This window comes from Triturus cristatus, chromosome 9, assembly GCF_964204655.1.
Source record: "Triturus cristatus chromosome 9, aTriCri1.1, whole genome shotgun sequence".
In the NCBI taxonomy this organism is placed as follows: domain Eukaryota; kingdom Metazoa; phylum Chordata; class Amphibia; order Caudata; family Salamandridae; genus Triturus; species Triturus cristatus.
This window is the reverse complement of record NC_140592.1, coordinates 1,205,679,949-1,205,696,828: the sequence shown is the minus strand read 5'-3', so window position 1 is coordinate 1,205,696,828 and position 16,880 is coordinate 1,205,679,949. Positions and strand designations below refer to the sequence as shown.

At 43.1% G+C, this 16,880-nt stretch overlaps 1 protein-coding gene across 2 annotated transcripts in view; it reads left to right on the top strand.

Moving 5' to 3' along the window:
- The window catches only part of FUT8 (fucosyltransferase 8), a 780,623-nt gene that overhangs the window by 459,362 nt on the left and 304,381 nt on the right, over nucleotides 1-16,880 (top strand). For both annotated transcript variants that reach the window (XM_085627218.1, XM_085627219.1), the window contains 2 exons: nucleotides 9,507-9,622; nucleotides 9,733-9,895. In XM_085627218.1, the coding sequence (XP_085483344.1) occupies nucleotides 9,507-9,622; nucleotides 9,733-9,895 (279 nt within the window). The remainder of the gene's footprint in view (nucleotides 1-9,506; nucleotides 9,623-9,732; nucleotides 9,896-16,880) is intronic.

Below are 16,880 nucleotides of genomic sequence, written 5' to 3'. Positions count from 1 at the left end.
GGGCTACGCCTCACAGCGGGAACTGCACGATTTATATATAGGTCGTTTCTGAGGAAGGTGTAGGAGCGCCAGGAAGTTCAGCGTGTCCGACTGGGAGTGGCCGCTAGTCTGCCAGGCGCCTACGCCTAACTCTCTCAGCTTCGCGAGTCTCCATGAAGAGTGAAAGCTAGTGGTTTTGGGGGCGAGCTATTGAAATGAATGCAGATGAAAAAATGTGCAGTTGCGGTGCGAGTGAAAGTAATTACCGTGAGTAAACACAACACCTTCACAAACCCTCTGAACCACCAGAGGCTTGTAGAGTGAATTTGCGGGTCTCCTAACAGCGCTGATGCTTTCTTAAACTAAAGAGCGATGTGTGTGGTCTCTGACGGCACAACCTGGAGGTGAGAGCGGCCTCTGTGGTCTCGGGGGCATCCCCCGCACATTGGAGCTCCCCTGCATTGCAGTGAGCCTCGAACCCTCCCGCCTATGGGAGCACTCTACTTCAAGCTACCACCATGTTGCTATGAAGACACATAGTATAGAGAGCAGGATATCGGATGAAAAGGGCGGGGCTAACTTGGCGGGAGTGCGGTCAGTGGTGGACCAGGAAGGATAAGCTGCAGAGGGGACCTAATGTGAAAGTCAGAGGGGATACAGTCAAAATAGGCCAGAACAAACTATTGGGATTGTAAAAAAAAAAAAAGTCACTTTTTCTTTTGCCCTTATGCACTACAGACCGAGACCCGCTACATGCATTTTGCGCCGGATCGAATGTGTTCAACAGGATGAGATCCTTAAGCCAACAGAGATGAGGAATGGTGTAAAAGTAGACTAAGACACCTACATTCTAAAACCAGCCTCCCCACTTGAGTAAACTGTGTGATCCTGGGCAAGCATGTGCCTTAAACCACATTATTGGACAAATGAAATGAATCGGAAGCACTGAAACCTAGCTGCTACGATCCTGGACAAGTAAAGGTAGTAGTGTCTTCTTAGGCCACCGTCAGCCATGTGAGACCTTATGAGAGCGGAAGTGGGGCCGCGGCCATACTCGCGCCTTGATTCAGTCTCCTGGAGACTCCTCTTGAAGCGCTGTTGTTGTAGACATGGTGGCAGTAGACAGTGTTCTACGTTTCACATGATGTACAAACAAGCGCTCGGCATTGCCTTGTCCTCCCCTGAAGGATCGCTACCTTTGAAAGTTTGAAAGCCTCGCCTGCTAAAAGGTTTCTTATCTGTTTGGCCCCATAAAGATAAGAAACCTTTTACGGCAGCAGGAAGTCAGACGAGCCAGTCCAACTGGGACGGCTCTAAAAGAGAAAAGTGTACGTCACTGGAAGCTCTTTGCCAATGGCTGGCCACCGTTTAGCATAAACTGTGACGCCAGCCAATGGAAAACAGGGGCGGGGCTTAAACCCCGCTAGTGAAAGCTACCCAAAAACATAAAAACTCGCCAGCGAGACTGCGCATGTCTGCGCAGCCTACGCTAGCCGAGACCTAAAAAAGGCACTATGACTCATGCTCCCATCTCATTTTGTGGACGTGCACAGCATTTGTGCGTGCCTGCAAAATTACGCAGGTGCTTTTTGGTTTTCTTTTTATTTACTGATCCGAGTTGGATCGGTAAATTTTAAAAAAAAAAAAGTTAATTAATGCAAGAGGCTTTTTTTGTCCGAGGGCCTGGCTGCTGTCTGCCGTTTAGTTGCCCCACTTTGAGCATCATCCTGTACTTACTTTAAAAATCATCCTTTCAACATTGGCCATCCGCCATCTTTGATGGTAAATTAAAGTGTAAAGTATAAAGATGGTCACACTTTACACATGCAATCTTGCAATCTTTAAATTAGGGCTGGGCATAGTTCGCGAAGTAGCACTTCGCGAAGCTACGCAAAGTCAAGTTCGCACTACGCGAGCTACGCGTAGCACTTCGCGAACTGCGTAGTACCTTGTTCGCACTGGGCCAGATGTCGTTTTCAATGATTGCACAGTGCGGACAAGCAACCGGCACTGTGCAATCATTGAAAATGGCATCTTGCACAGTGCGAGCTGTAGTTTTCTGCTGCTCGAGTAGATTTTTACTCGAGCTTCAGCTTTCTCAACGCGAACTGGTACTTTCTCATCGCAATGAGAAACCTGACCTCCTCGCGTTGGGAATCTTGCCGGGAGGTTTATTTTCCATGCTCGCGATCGCCAACTTGAAGTTGCTGATCGCGAACAAGGAAAAAGTCTCGCCGGGATGTCATTTTGCTTGCTCGCGGTCGCCAACTTGATGTTGAGGACTGCGAGCAAGCAAAAAATGACCGCAGCACTACGCAACACTACGCTACGCGTGTTCGCACTGTGCTACGTGCAGTTCGCGTAGTGCGAAGTAGCCCGAACTTCGCAAACTACGCGAGCGTAGCGTAGTGCTTTGCCCAGGCTTACTTTAAATACATTTTCTGATAGAGACTTGTAACCGCAGATTCCTCACCTTGTGAATATCCCAGGCACCAAACTGGATCTAGAAGATTTTACAGCAGCCATCCATGTTGGTAGGTGGTGCCGTGGGGCTCCGCATTGACCTGGTGGCATTCCAGAAGTGACAGTCTAAGCTGTATACAAGCACCACCGCTGCAGTCTGATGTAATTTCCTTTCTGTCCGCTCCTTTGTCCAACCTTTTTAGGTCTCGGCTCGAAGGCTGCGCTTGCGCAGTCTCGATCCGAGATTTAATGACTTGGAGAAGAGGGGCTTGAACCCGCCCCTCTTCTCCCCTGTTCTCCATTGGCTGGCCTCTTGAATGCTGGCCAGCCATTGGAAAAGAGGTCCGTCACTCTGAACAGGCCCCGTCCTTTTCGGATTCGGGGGCGTGTTTTTTTCAAGAAGTCTAATTATCTCCTCCAGCCAATGGCAAGAGGAGAGTAAAGGAAAACACGCCCCCGAATTCGAAACCGCCACTGCGTTTCTTCGAGGCATTTCTGCTCTGCCTCGGAGAAAGGCAGTGGTGTGCTTGCCTTTTGCTCTGCCTTGTTTGGGTTGTCACATTATCTCAGTACGGTCTTGAGGGTACGCCAGCACTGCCGCTTTAAGAACGGTCCTGTTTTACCTCTGCAGAAGTTTGGAAACCATGGGTGAAAATCGAGTTGCGTCTGCTGCTTTAAAGTATGCCCTCAAATATCGTCCACGCTGACCACTGTAAAACCACAGAGCGTACATGGGCACTGAACATAGTACAGGCTTTGGGCATCCTGGATTAATGGCGCCTAGAACCCCAATACACTAACCGCCATCCCCTTCCTGCTCCCAGGCCCTCCAGGCATACAGCGAAGGGAAGGGGCGAGCGGTTATAGAGGAACCTGAGGCTTGTAGTCCTCCTCGCACTTGAAGATGTTCTGTGGCATCACGCCGTCGCTACCCATGGGACTACAGCTCCCAGCGTGCGCTCGGGCCAGTGCTACGCAGGCGCTCTGGTGTTCGAAGGAGCGCGTCTGTTATGCTGCTTCGGCGAGGATAAAAAAAAGAACAGCATCTGGAGGGAGCGCGAGGCACACGGCGCGGGAGCGGCCGGGGGTGCAAGTAATCTATGTGTGTCCGCGCAGCCTTTGTGCGCCGCAACAATGTAACAAAGCGCCGCCCGGGCGCGCTTCGGAGCGGACGACAAGCCTGGCTTATACATGGCTTCTCCGCTCCCCCGAAGCGGGCATCCTTGGGCGCCGCTGCGCCGTCTCCACCGCTCCCGGGGCTGCGCAGGCCGTGGCGGTAGGGGCGGGGACGGGGGGAGGCTCTCCGTGCATGGCTCCCAGAACTGCAGGAAGAAGAGCGTTGCTCACGGGAGGGAATTTCTTTTCTTCCCTGCCCGCCATCTTTTGAAGGTGAAAATGAGAGGAGGGAAGGAGGGGTAGTAGGAGGGCTCTAGCTGGGGAAGCTTTGTGAATGTATGAGCTGGGCACGGAAGGGGTGGCCATGGGATGCGGTTGCCAGGCGGGCGAGGGGGTACCCTTGAACGTGTGACGGGAAAGGGGGTGTGGGGCGTGATGGTTCCAGAGTGGAAGGGACATATATCTCCTAGTGGGTGTTACCAAGAGACCAGGTCTTCGCTGCGATGCTCGGCTGTGGGGGGAGCTTCAACTACCTGGCACCCTTTTTAGGTTTCTCGTGCCTTAAACACTGTTAAATGATTTATTGCTAATCTCGTCACAGGTGCTGGAAGGTTTGTGGAAGCCACTGTGTGTGTATGTGTGGCTCTGTGAGTGTGGCTCTGTGTATGTGGCTCTGTGTGTGTGGCTGTGTGTCTGGCTCCATGCGTGGTGGCTCTGTCTGTGTGTGGGTAACTGTGTAGGTGGCTCTGTGGGTGGCTCTATTTGTGTGTGGGTTGCTCTGTGTGTGTGGGTGGCTTTGTGTTTGGGTGGCTGTGTGTGTGTGGCTCTGTGTGTGAGTGCAAATGCAATAGGTCGCGCATTGGAGAGTGATTAAGCTATTAACATTGTAAATAACAATGCCGTTTCTTTAAATGTTTTAAAAACAAAAACAAGAATAATGTCATGAGAAATGCCAACAGCTCTAACTTTAACAATGCCGAGACCATTGCATTGTAAATGCTTGTTTCCTCATCAGTTGCCGAGTTTTTCCTCTGAATTCTTCTTTTCCAGTGTGCAGGTGGCCATGTCGCCCCCTAAAGCTATAGTGTCTTAAATTTGTCGGGACTGTCATGAAGAGACATCTGTGACAGACCCCCAGGAGGTGTGTCACTGCTGTTTGAGTTTCTGCCATGGCTCCCAGTTGTGCATGGAGTACGCTTTTAAGCATCTGAATCCGAAGCCAATCTAGCAGCGCAAACTTATGAACTATTCCTTGAGGGTGCTTGGTCTGCAATTTTCCCCAGGCTTATCTTCAGATATCCCTGGAAAAATATAAATAAAATCTTGGGACTCTATTCAAAATAATGGTTTGCATCTTAAGATCTAATAAGACTGCATAAGTTGAGAAGCAATTCATTATTGTATATGATTTATTGACATACATGTAGTTCATATATACTTAATTGTGAGATCTAGTCCTAATCTGCAGCACAACACAAACCAATGAAAGAATTGTAAGAAAAATACCTGCAATCATAAACAAAATGATTTAATGGCATTCTTACTAAGGCAGGGCAAGTTGGTCGCTCGTGCTTGAGAGCCCCGCCCCCTTGCTAATTGCATCTTGGTCTTGGTGCTTATTAGCAAGATTAATTACACTGACTGCAGCGTGTGCAGGTTTGTTTTTTGAGCTGTGCTTACTGTACAATTGACAAGATGACAATTGTGCTCTAAAACCAGCTCCCATCGGCTGGAACTGCGAGGCCCCAGGAGAAGTGGGGGAGGGGAGACAATCGACTTATTGGTTCCTTCATTCTATTAAGAGCGATCTGCTAATCAGAACATGCTGATCTCATCATCCCCGAGGGGCTGAGTTACAGAGATGCTACTGCAGGGGAGGGGATGTGCTCCAGAGCCTAAGGTTGCTTGTCTTGCTCCCTGGAGACCGGGGTTCTAATCACGGGGTTGACACCTGCGTAATTTAAAAAAATAGATTTCGCTTCTAACTGAGCTGAAAACAAGAAAAACACTCACACACATCGATTGTGAATAGAACACCTCATGTTTGAGATGCTTCTGCAGCAATATTTTTTTTTTTTTGCAGATGGCCTCCGCTGCTCACGTGTTAGGCCCGTGCTATCTCATATACTACTTAATAGTACATATGCAGATGCCCAGACTCTAATTGCTTTTATGAGCATAACTCACAAGAGGTGACGAGGTGGTGCCCCTCCACTTCTCCCTCAACAGTGCCAATAAATAGCATATTACATTCTGTACATCTGCATTAAGGCTTTGTGCCATTGTATTTTTTTACTGTGCGTTTTTATTGCAAAATTATATTTAACCAAAACCAGGATGCCATCAGTTACATTTTTGCATTAAAGTAAAATCACACTGGAGGTCCCATAACCATTATGAGAGTTGATTCTGTGGGTAAAACAATTGCAATGTGCATTCTGTGAGGCAGTAAACAGTTTTTTTCTGTTGTAAAGTTTGTTCTAATGCAGTAGCAATCTGTAATTTGACCATTGCGTTGTAGTAATAAATATATTTATTTGCATTAAATAATGGGCCATTGGGCACCTTTCTTTTCACTGACATGGCATTAATATATTTATACCATGTCAGTGAAAATCAGTGTTGGGAAGATAGATGCTATTTGGAGCAAGTGTAAGCCTACATTTATGCATAGATTATCACACTGCAAAGGTCACTTCCCTTGTTATTACCATAGTACAGTATGCTTAGCTAGATACATTAATGCTAACTGCTTTGTAAAGTCCATGTTACAGCCACTGTGTGGGAGATGTTTATCGGTGTTACACATCAAAAAGCGGTTGGGCCATAAACTGCACTGTTCATTCCCTCTGTAGAAGCAGGGGCCATGGCCCACTCAATAACCCGCCTCTCCTAGGCCATGGCCCCACCCCACTCTCAACAATGGTAATTAGGAACATATTATGCTTGGCACAGCTGCTGAAATACGAAATGTCAGAAGTTTGCTTCTTCATCAAAATGCTACGGGATTAAACTGCGCCCTAAATTCACTCTCCTAAAACTTTTGGTGCAAAGCCAAACTCCAGTTATAACTGTGACCTCAATGCATTCTTTTTTTATAATACTTGAATGACCACAGCACTCGTGGAAAAATCTGTTAAAATTTCCCTATGTGGTTTGAACCTATAGCAATTTATTGCGGTACATTAAAAAGTTTGCATGTTTTTCAAAATCTATCCACAATTTAATCTAGTCCACATAAAATGAAATTTTTTAAGTGTACTGGTATGCTCTGAACTAGAGAGTCAGGATATTTTATGTGTACTCTTCTTACATTGGCACTCTAAAGGCGCTTGGATAGACGTTCTGAAGGTACTTTGCTAAATGTTCTAAAGGCGCTTGGCTTGACGTTCTAAAGGTGCTTACCATGACAATCTAAAGGCACTTACCTTGACGTTCTAAAGGCACTTTATTGACGTTCTAAAGGCGCTTTGCTTGACTTTCTAAAAGTGCTTGGCTTGACATTTTAAATAAAGTCACTTGGCTTGACGTTCTAAATGCTCTTTTTTTTTTTTTTTTTTTTTTTGGTTGTAAGACATTTATTATGAACAAATGAAAGAGATGTTGTACACTGCGTCACGCCAACAACCCGGAGGCAGGCCGCTATCTGGTATAGTATACAAAGATTACATAGAAATATCCTCAAAGGTCATCATCCGGGCAGTGGATCATTCAGAGGTAGACTTAAGATACAATAAAATCTGCATTTTGTACTGTGCATCTCTAGCAATAAAACGGTCTTACTTTTTCTCTTAGTGCTGCTGACATGTGAAGGATAGCGAAAGGCGTTCTAAATGCTCTTGGCCTACAATATAAAGGCACTTTGACGTTCTGAAGGCACTTGGCTTGATGTTCTAAAGGCGCTTGGATTGACGTTTTAAAAGTTCTTAGCTTGACATTCTAAAAGTGCTTAGCTTGACGTTCTAAAAGTGCTTGGCTTGACGTTTTAAATAAAGTCGCTGGGCTTGACGTTCTAAATGCTCTTGGCTTTATAATCTAAAGGCACTTTGTCAATCTGAAGGCGGTTGGCTTGATCTTCTAAAGCGATTTGGCTTGAAGTTCTAAAGAAGCTTGGCAGTGGCATAATAATCCTCTGCGACTTATAATCACCTGGTATCCGGTCTGCTTTATCTTCGGTTGTTTCTAAAGTGCTTTAGAACTGTACCACCTACCCTCTGGACTTCATTTATCTGTTCATTCATATTTGTGGTTATCGTGATCTTTGACACTGTAGTTTGGACTACACATGGGATTTTTCCCAAGCAAAGTTAATAGATTTTGCCTTTCACAAAGCTTGCAAATGTTTTGAGTTTATCTCTATTGTATGAAGGTTTTCTGTGAATCTCTCAATTCTTTTCAGGGTCTAGCTCTCGTTACCAGATAATGCTGATTGAACTGTTGACAGTTAGCATCAGGATTATAAAATGTGGTTTCACTCCAGGGTGGAACACTGGACAAAACCATGCAGGAATGGGAGATACACAAATTCTCACATATTTCCCCAAACTCCAATTCTGGAACATCCCTGTCGCCCTCCTCTGCTGGATTTACTGGTACACCCACCCAAACTCGGAAATATACCCGCTATGAGATACTTTTACTATACTCAAACTCAGGCAAACTGGAACACTTGCTGTCTTTTTCTCTGCAAGTTTACCTTTCACAGAGCTTTTCTATGCACTGTGGCATTCTGTGAGAGAATCAATTCTTTACCGTCCTAGAAGTTGTACATAGAGAGGCCCCCACCACAGTTAATTTGTAACAATATGGCGAAATTGAAAAATAACTTCTACTCCTTATTAAAAGTGTTTGCACAAGAAAAGGAGACTAACAGTGTCCAGTAAAATATACCTTTTAGAATCCTTTTAGTATTACATGGATGGACATGCAACACAACTTATTGCGAAAATCAATCGTGATGTTTCTCCTAAATGTATTACACTTTGTAACCTTTGACATTTTCCATGGAACTTTGTGATAGGTGCAAATAAATAAATTAATATAGTACCTCTCAGTTTAGAATCTTTCCAAACATCAATTGATGTTTCACTTTTAATTTGCTCCTGCAAGGGATTTGTGTGTGGGGTGGGGTGGGGTGGGGGTGGGGGGCAGTGTAGATTGAGGAGGGCCAGGTCTAAGCCTGGTTTTAAAGATTCCTCAGTTAGAAGAATTCATGTACAATTTATGTAAACTGATTTATTTGTTTCAAATGTGATCATCTGTCCCTCACTTGACACTTCACGACCTAGTGAGGCAGGTACATGAAGAGAGCCCAGCATTTTACATTGAAGATGGCAGCTGGTACCACCTATATGGCTGTTGCTTATTGGGTACAAGTTTGACATGACGGAAAAGCAATTTTCTCTTCTCTTTATTTATGCGGAGTTATAACAATCTGCGTATTCCCGTGTCCTTAATGGCGAGCATGACAATTCTGGGGCACATCTCACGACATGCAAGTTGAACAAAAACAAAAAATGTAGGATTATTTGCAGTTTCCACGTGCACAATAGTCCATTTCTTGCAATGTGATGGCAAAAAATATTTTTTGTTCTCTTGGTCCTTAGTTTCCTAAAGTTATAGAACAGCCGTTAGCTGGTCCTCCGCCCTTGCTGTTGTGTACTACCAGAAATATTCTTGTAAGCAAATGGTTTACATAAAGGTTGTACCCCGATCCTGAAGCCCTCACCTGGGTGCTCACATTCTTCACTCCTTTAATGTGTCATTATATGAGTTGTCACACTCCAGCCTTTTCCCTGCATGTCAATTTAACAAACCTGTTATATTAATCTGCAGGTTAGATGGCTGGATTTCAAGTAATGATTCCATACAGAAGTGATTCTCTTAAGTGGTATGGCTGTTGAGGTTGTAAACCCTTGTCATTTGCTAATTGTCCTCATCTCTCCTAGGATACCCGACGGCCCTGTTGAGCAGGGCGCCGCAGTAGGACGAGTACGCGCTTTAGAAGAGCAGCTTAAAAAGGCCAAAGAACAGATAGAATATTATAGGAAACATTCAGGAGATGGTGAGTCTGACCTCTTGTTATACTCCTTTGAGTAAATATGTCTTTGCCCACACCTGCAAGCCACAAATGTCCATGTGTGAGTGCCCTAAGCTTATAATCCTCTTTAACAGGTCCCGGGAAAGATCATGAAAGTTTACGAAGAATGATTGAAAATGGAGCGAAGGAACTTTGGTTTTTTGTTCAAAGTGAATTGAAGAAGTTGAAGCTCTTGGAAGGAAATGAACTCCAAAGACACATCGATGAGATATTAGGAGACATGGGCCACCAGCAAAGGTAGGTGAATCTGCAGCACCGTTAGCGTGCTTTTTGATTTGTGTGCTGAATTCTACAGTTCAGATTATGCTGCACAAGCTTCCAGTAGGGGCCATACATGTTTCTTGTTTGAGGTTATTAGGACCCCTCAATACCACTGTTTAGCAGATGTAATCCCTACTTTACATTTGAGCTCATTCCTCAAGAGGAGCTTATCACACCTCAAGAATTTGCCCTATTTTCAAATGATTCAAAAGATAAATACCTTACTATTGAAACCGATCAGATGACCCCTTGTGCTGACCTTGCAGATTGTTTCCGCTGCTCTCTGTCTCCTTGTTGTCCCAGCATGTGGTTCTGGAGCAAAGGAAAGTTAGACAAGTACATGTGTTTCTTAGGTCTTTATGGGGCCATTTGGAAACGAGCAGAAAATATAAATTAGTCGGATCTAGTTTGGTTAAATTGACCGCTGTGTGAACGTGCTTGTTATGATCCAGCGGCTCTGGATCGTTGTGAGTGGCTCTTACCATAGATGTTAAGCCTAAGGGTTGACGAAGGCTTTCTTTGTGATTGAAAACTGTTCAGAGTTGTGTGTTTCAGTGTACATAAGGTGTCTGTGCTGGATATATGTTCTTTTCATGATACATTTCCATGCAAGATATAGAAATGGGAATCATTTACATAGTAGTTACCCTGAATATCTAGAATGGATGTGGCTGTCAGGGCAGGTTGCCATTGTGAGGTGGGGCGAGGCAGCAGATGGACAGAGCCTCGGTGTACCGTTTCCTAAATCCTGCTTTTGATGGGGCTATGATGTCGGTCAACGAGAAAAACAGGCCTTCTTGTGGCATAGCAGAGTATATTTAACTTGTTTGTATGTTCACTGCAAAGCAGCTGGTTGCCTTTCTTGGTGCATATTTTCGATAGGGAAACAATTTTAATAAAGGTTTGAATCATGTTTTATCCATATTGCTATTTACCTTTCTAGTGGCATTTAAATATGTTCTTATTTTAGTATTTGTGTGACCACTAGCCCTGCGGTTTTGCCTGATGCCATTTATGTTATGACTGGAATCCCAGCACTGAGAACGCCGCCGTAAGAGTTTTGTAATTTAGGCTTCCATACCTCCGCGTGTATGAAGAAGTGAAACCGCCTCATAAGAAGAACAGCAGTGAATTCTACACCCAGAGTGTTTAACTTTTCCACAGGGGATAATCGTTCCATAGGAGCAGACTGCAATCAGTTGCTAAGCAGTGTTCGTCGTGCTTCATGATACAGTCTTAGTGCAAACACTCAGACGCTTTAGAGGAGAATTTTCCTGTAGTATTCATACGAAGCGTTGAATCTCCCCGAATTAAACGGTGTTGTATTCCTTTTGCCCTTATCCTGATGAGGCCCAAATTAATGGGCCGAAACATGTCGAACCCACAGACCATGATTATTATTAAAAAAATGATTGCACACTTTTTGTACTAAGTGGAATGTTGTCTTATACCCTTCTAGTGTGTATTGGACTACTTCCTTTTCTTGGATTGCTTTTTTTAATGATGTCTCTTGTTTACAACTAGCATCAGTATTAAGTAAGAATGGGTAGGAAGGATTTGTATATGTATGTATTCACTTGTGTATATGTTTTGTGTGCTTTTATTTTTTACATATTTAAAAAAAAAAATACTTTTGAATATTACACTTGGAGTCGGTATCTGAGCTACATGAAAATAAAAAAAGTGTAAAGATCGAATACTCTGTAACAGGGATCCATTTTTTTCCCTTTAGAAATATAGGTGTATCTGTTCCTCTTCATCATTTTTTGTTTCCACATTTATGTTAGGAAGGACAGTAAAATGTAAGTATTCTCTGATTATTTTCCATATAATTATTCTGAAACATTCAAAGCATTGGTATCTGCTCAGGTCCTGTCACAAGTGCATTTTCTAGCATTAGATACTGACATTTCTCATTGTCACCACGGTGAATACTAAGAGATTATTTGATTTCGAGAGAAGTCCTATACTTGGTTGTCCATTTCTTAGTCATTAATGCAGGATCACATATTCTATTCCTGCACCGGTTGCAGTGCTCGGTAAATTGATATCCTTTGCAAGTCACAAGGCTGTATCTTCTGAAGGATGTACATCTAAAACCAAACCGCCTTCACAGCTGCAGTGACATGGCTGCCCCAAGACTCAATACCTTCCATTGATGAACTCTACCAAGCCTTGCACAACCTTGATTCCTCAGCATCATCGAACGTTTGCATTGCCGTGCAGGAAGCGCAGCGGGCCAGAGGAGACTGTAAATGTACTATTATTGCTACCCTCTATGGTGCCATGCTTGGGAATCACAGGCAATGCAAATGAACATCTACCAGTCATGAATTACTTGGGCAAAGTGCTGGAAAACATGATTTCACTTTGCCTCCTTCAATGGTCGCAAGATCATCTGAGGGTGTGAAACTTGGAGGGCGTGTAAGAAAATTTGTTGTGGAAAAGCCCGGTGTTTGTGAAAGAAGACTCTGCACACTTCTGACATGTCCAGCCACATGTAATGTATAAGTGTAATCCTTTTGGTTACGTCGATAATACATTTAATAACCAGGTTTAACTAGATTCTGAAGAAGCCTTACACTCATCTCTGCCCAGTGTGGCACAGAAAATACAAGGGACATCCTGAGAACTTGATGTATTATGTTTATAACGGGTGTAAATTGATGGCCCACATGACAAGATTTTAAAGGCTTCCCCTGAAAAATTTGTCCTTACAATTGATCTAAATGTCTCATTCACATATACGTCAGTGTTTATCCCAAAACATCAGCTGAATCCAGTTCGGTTTGGATACCACTAGTTTAATGTGTCATTTTCCTAAATGTGCCTTATTTTTGATTAGCGACGTTTCGTTCCTCGACATGGCAGATCACATATTGTCCTTGAGTGGTCTCCACTTGCTTAAATTAGAATACTGTGTAATTTTCTAGAATTAAGAATTTGACAGTATTCTCGTTGTTAATAAAAACAACACAATTTAGTGCTATTTCTCAAAACCAGCTTAGCAAATGTGGTAATGTTGGGGCCTTAAACTAGAGAAAGATGCTTTTGTGGCTGTCAAGCAGTTCATTTTATGGCCCAGGTGAATATTAAGGTTTTATTTGATTTCTAAAGAAGCTCTTTACTTGCTTCGCAATTTACAATATTAAATAAAAAATGCTTCAAATGTGCATTGGAGAGGGCATCTGTGTTTGCACTATTTGAGATTCAGTACCATCATTGTGTGTTAATAAGAGGGACCTATCATAGCTATAAAAATGAATTAACATAATGTGTGGCATTGTCCCTGCCAGCTAGGCCTCTAACAGAAATTACCCAGTAGAGAATACTGGTGGGTGGAAAACGGTTTTCTTGGACAGAGTATGAACTAATGCTATGAATGTGTTTTATGGGTAAATGTAGATTTGATTGTTCAATATAAGCTAATGTATTCAGGAGTTGTTGGTGTTGCACTGTTTTGCTTGACTCACTGCATGATGACGGTTTAGATCTTGAAACCTACTAATGTGTGGTAGAGTTCCTTTTTTGAATAGGTCGTTGTCAGAACAAACGTTTGGTTTTTATCAAAATGAAAGCTACATTTTAGTTATAATAGGAGCATCCAGAGTTATAGGGCAGGACAGTATTCAGTTATGTGGTAGGGTTGACAGAATTATGCGGCAATAGTGCACACCTCATTTCATAAAAACAGCTCTTCAGGACAGTATTTTGTATGTGTCTAACCAGGAACTTCTTTATAATTCATGGCATAGAACCCTAAGGTCTGACTGGCATAGACCTTAAGGTCTGACTGGCATAGAACCTTAAAAAGAGATAAAGAATATCTAGGATCCTTCTATGGTATGTCTGGCATAGAACCTTAAAAAGAGATGAAACATATCTGTGATCCTCCTAAGGTCTGACTGGTGTAGAACCTTAAGGTCTGACTGGCATAGAACCTTAAAAAGAGATGAAGCATATCTGTGATCCTTCTATGGTCTGACTGGCATAGAACCTTAAGGTCTGACTGGCATAGAACCTTAAAAAGAGATAAAGCATATCTAGGATCCTTCTACGGTCTGACTGGCATAGAACCTTAAAAAGAGATGAAGCATATCTTTGATCCTTCTAAGGTCTGACTGGCTTGGAACCTTAAAAAGAGATGAAGCATATCTGTGATCTTTCTAAGGTCTGACTGGCATAGAACCTTAAGGTCTGACTGGCATAGAACCTTAAAAGGAGATGAAGCATATCTGTGATCCTTCTAAGGTCTGACTGCCATAGAACCTTAAAAAGAGATGAAGCATATCTGTGATCCTTCTATGGTCTGACTGGCATAGAACCTTAAGTTCTGACTGGCATAGAACCTTAAGGTCTGCCTGGCATAGATCCTTAAAAAGAGATGGAGCATATCTGTGATCCTTCTACGGTCTGACTGGCATAGAACCTTAAAAAGAGATGAAGCATATCTGTGATCCTTCTACGGTCTGACTGACATAGAACCTTAAGGTCTGACTGGCTTGGAACCTTAAAAAGAGATGAAGCATATCTGTGATCCTTCTAAGGTCTGACTGGCTTGGAACCTTAAAAAGAGATGAAGCATATCTGTGATCTTTCTAAGGTCTGACTGGCATAGAACCCTAAGGTCTGACTGGCTTGGAACCTTAAAAAGAGATGAAGCATATCTGTGATCTTTCTAAGGTGTGACTGGCATAGAACGTTAAGGTCTGACTGGCATAGACCTTAAGGTCTGACTGGCATAGAACCTTAAAAAGAGATAAAGCATATCTAGGATCCTTCTATGGTATGTCTGGCATCGAACCTTAAAAAGAGATGAAACATATCTGTGATCCTCCTAAGGTCTGACTGGTGTAGAACCTCTGTCTGGCATATAACCTTAAAAAGAGATGAAGCATATCTGTGATCTTTCTAAGGTCTGACTGGCATAGAACCTTAAAAAGAGATGAAGCATATCTGTGATCCTTCTAAGGTCTGACTGGCTTGGAACCTTAAAAAGAGATGAAGCATATCTGTGATCTTTCTAAGGTCTGACTGGCATAGAACCCTAAGGTCTGACTGGCTTGGAACCTTAAAAAGAGATGAAGCATATCTGTGATCTTTCTAAGGTGTGACTGGCATAGAACCTTAAGTTCTGACTGGCATAGAACCTTAAGGTCTGCCTGGCATAGAACCTTAAGGTCTGACTGGCATAGAACCTTAAGGTCTGACTGGCATAGAACCTTAAAAGGAGATGAAGCATATCTGTGATCCTTCTAAGGTCTGACTGGCATAGAAACTTGAAAAGAGAGGAAGCATATCTGTGATCCTTCTAAGGTCTGACTGGCATAGAACCTTAAGGTCTTACTGGCATAGAACCTTGAAAAGAGATGAAGCATATCTGTGATCCTTCTAAGGTCTGACTGGCATAGAAACTTGAAAAGAGAGGAAGCATATCTGTGATCCTTCTAAGGTCTGACTGGCATAGAACCTTGAAAAGAGATAAAGCATATCTAGGATCCTTCTATGGTATGTCTGGCATAGAACCTTAAAAAGAGATGAAACATATCTGTGATCCTCCTAAGGTCTGACTGGTGTAGAACCTCTGTCTGGCATATAACCTTAAAAAGAGATGAAGCATATCTGTGATCCTTCTATGGTTTGACTGGCATAGAACCTTAAGGTCTGACTGGCATAGAACCTTAAAAGGAGATGAAGCATATCTGTGATCCTTCTAAGGTCTGGCTGGCATAGAACCTTAAGGTCTGACTGGCTTGGAACCTTAAAAAGAGATGAAGCATATCTGTGATCTTTCTAAGGTCTGACTGGCATAGAACCTTAAGGTCTGACTGGCATAGAACCTTAAAAAGAGATGAAGCATATCTGTGATCTTTCTAAGGTCTGACTGGCATAGAACCTTAAGGTCTGACTGGCTTGGAACCTTAAAAAGAGATGAAGCATATCTGTGATCTTTCTAAGGTGTGACTGGCATAGAACGTTAAGGTCTGACTGGCATAGACCTTAAGGTCTGACTGGCATAGAACCTTAAAAAGAGATAAAGCATATCTAGGATCCTTCTATGGTATGTCTGGCATAGAACCTTAAAAAGAGATGAAACATATATGTGATCCTCCTACGGTCTGACTGGTGTAGAACCTTAAGGTCTGACTGGCATAGAACCTTAAAAAGAGATGAAGCATATCTGTGACCCTTCTATGGTCTGACTGGCATAGAACCTTAAGGTCTGACTGGCATAGAACCTTAAAAAGAGATAAAGCATATCTAGGATCCTTCTACGGTCTGACTGGCATAGAACCTTAAAAAGAGATGAAGCATATCTGTGATCCTTCTAAGGTCTGACTGGCTTGGAACCTTAAAAAGAGATGAAGCATATCTGTGATCTTTCTAAGGTCTGACTGGCATAGAACCTTAAGGTCTGACTGGCATAGAACCTTAAAAGGAGATGAAGCATATCTGTGATCCTTCTAAGGTCTGACTGCCATAGAACCTTAAAAAGACATGAAGCATCTCTGTGATCCTTCTATGGTCTGACTGGCATAGAACCTTAAGTTCTGACTGGCATAGAACCTTAAGGTCTGCCTGGCATAGATCCTTAAAAAGAGATGGAGCATATCTGTGATCCTTCTACGGTCTGACTGGCATAGAACCTTAAAAAGAGATGAAGCATATCTGTGATCCTTCTACGGTCTGACTGGCATAGAACCTTAAGGTCTGACTGGCTTGGAACCTTAAAAAGAGATGAAGCATATCTGTGATCCTTCTAAGGTCTGACTGGCTTGGAACCTTAAAAAGAGATGAAGCATATCTGTGATCTTTCTAAGGTCTGACTGGCATAGAACCTTAAGGTCTGACTGGCATAGAACCTTAAAAAGAGATGAAGCATATCTGTGATCTTTCTAAGGTCTGACTGGCATAGAACCTTAAAAGGAGATGAAGCATATCTGTGATCCTTCTAAGGTCT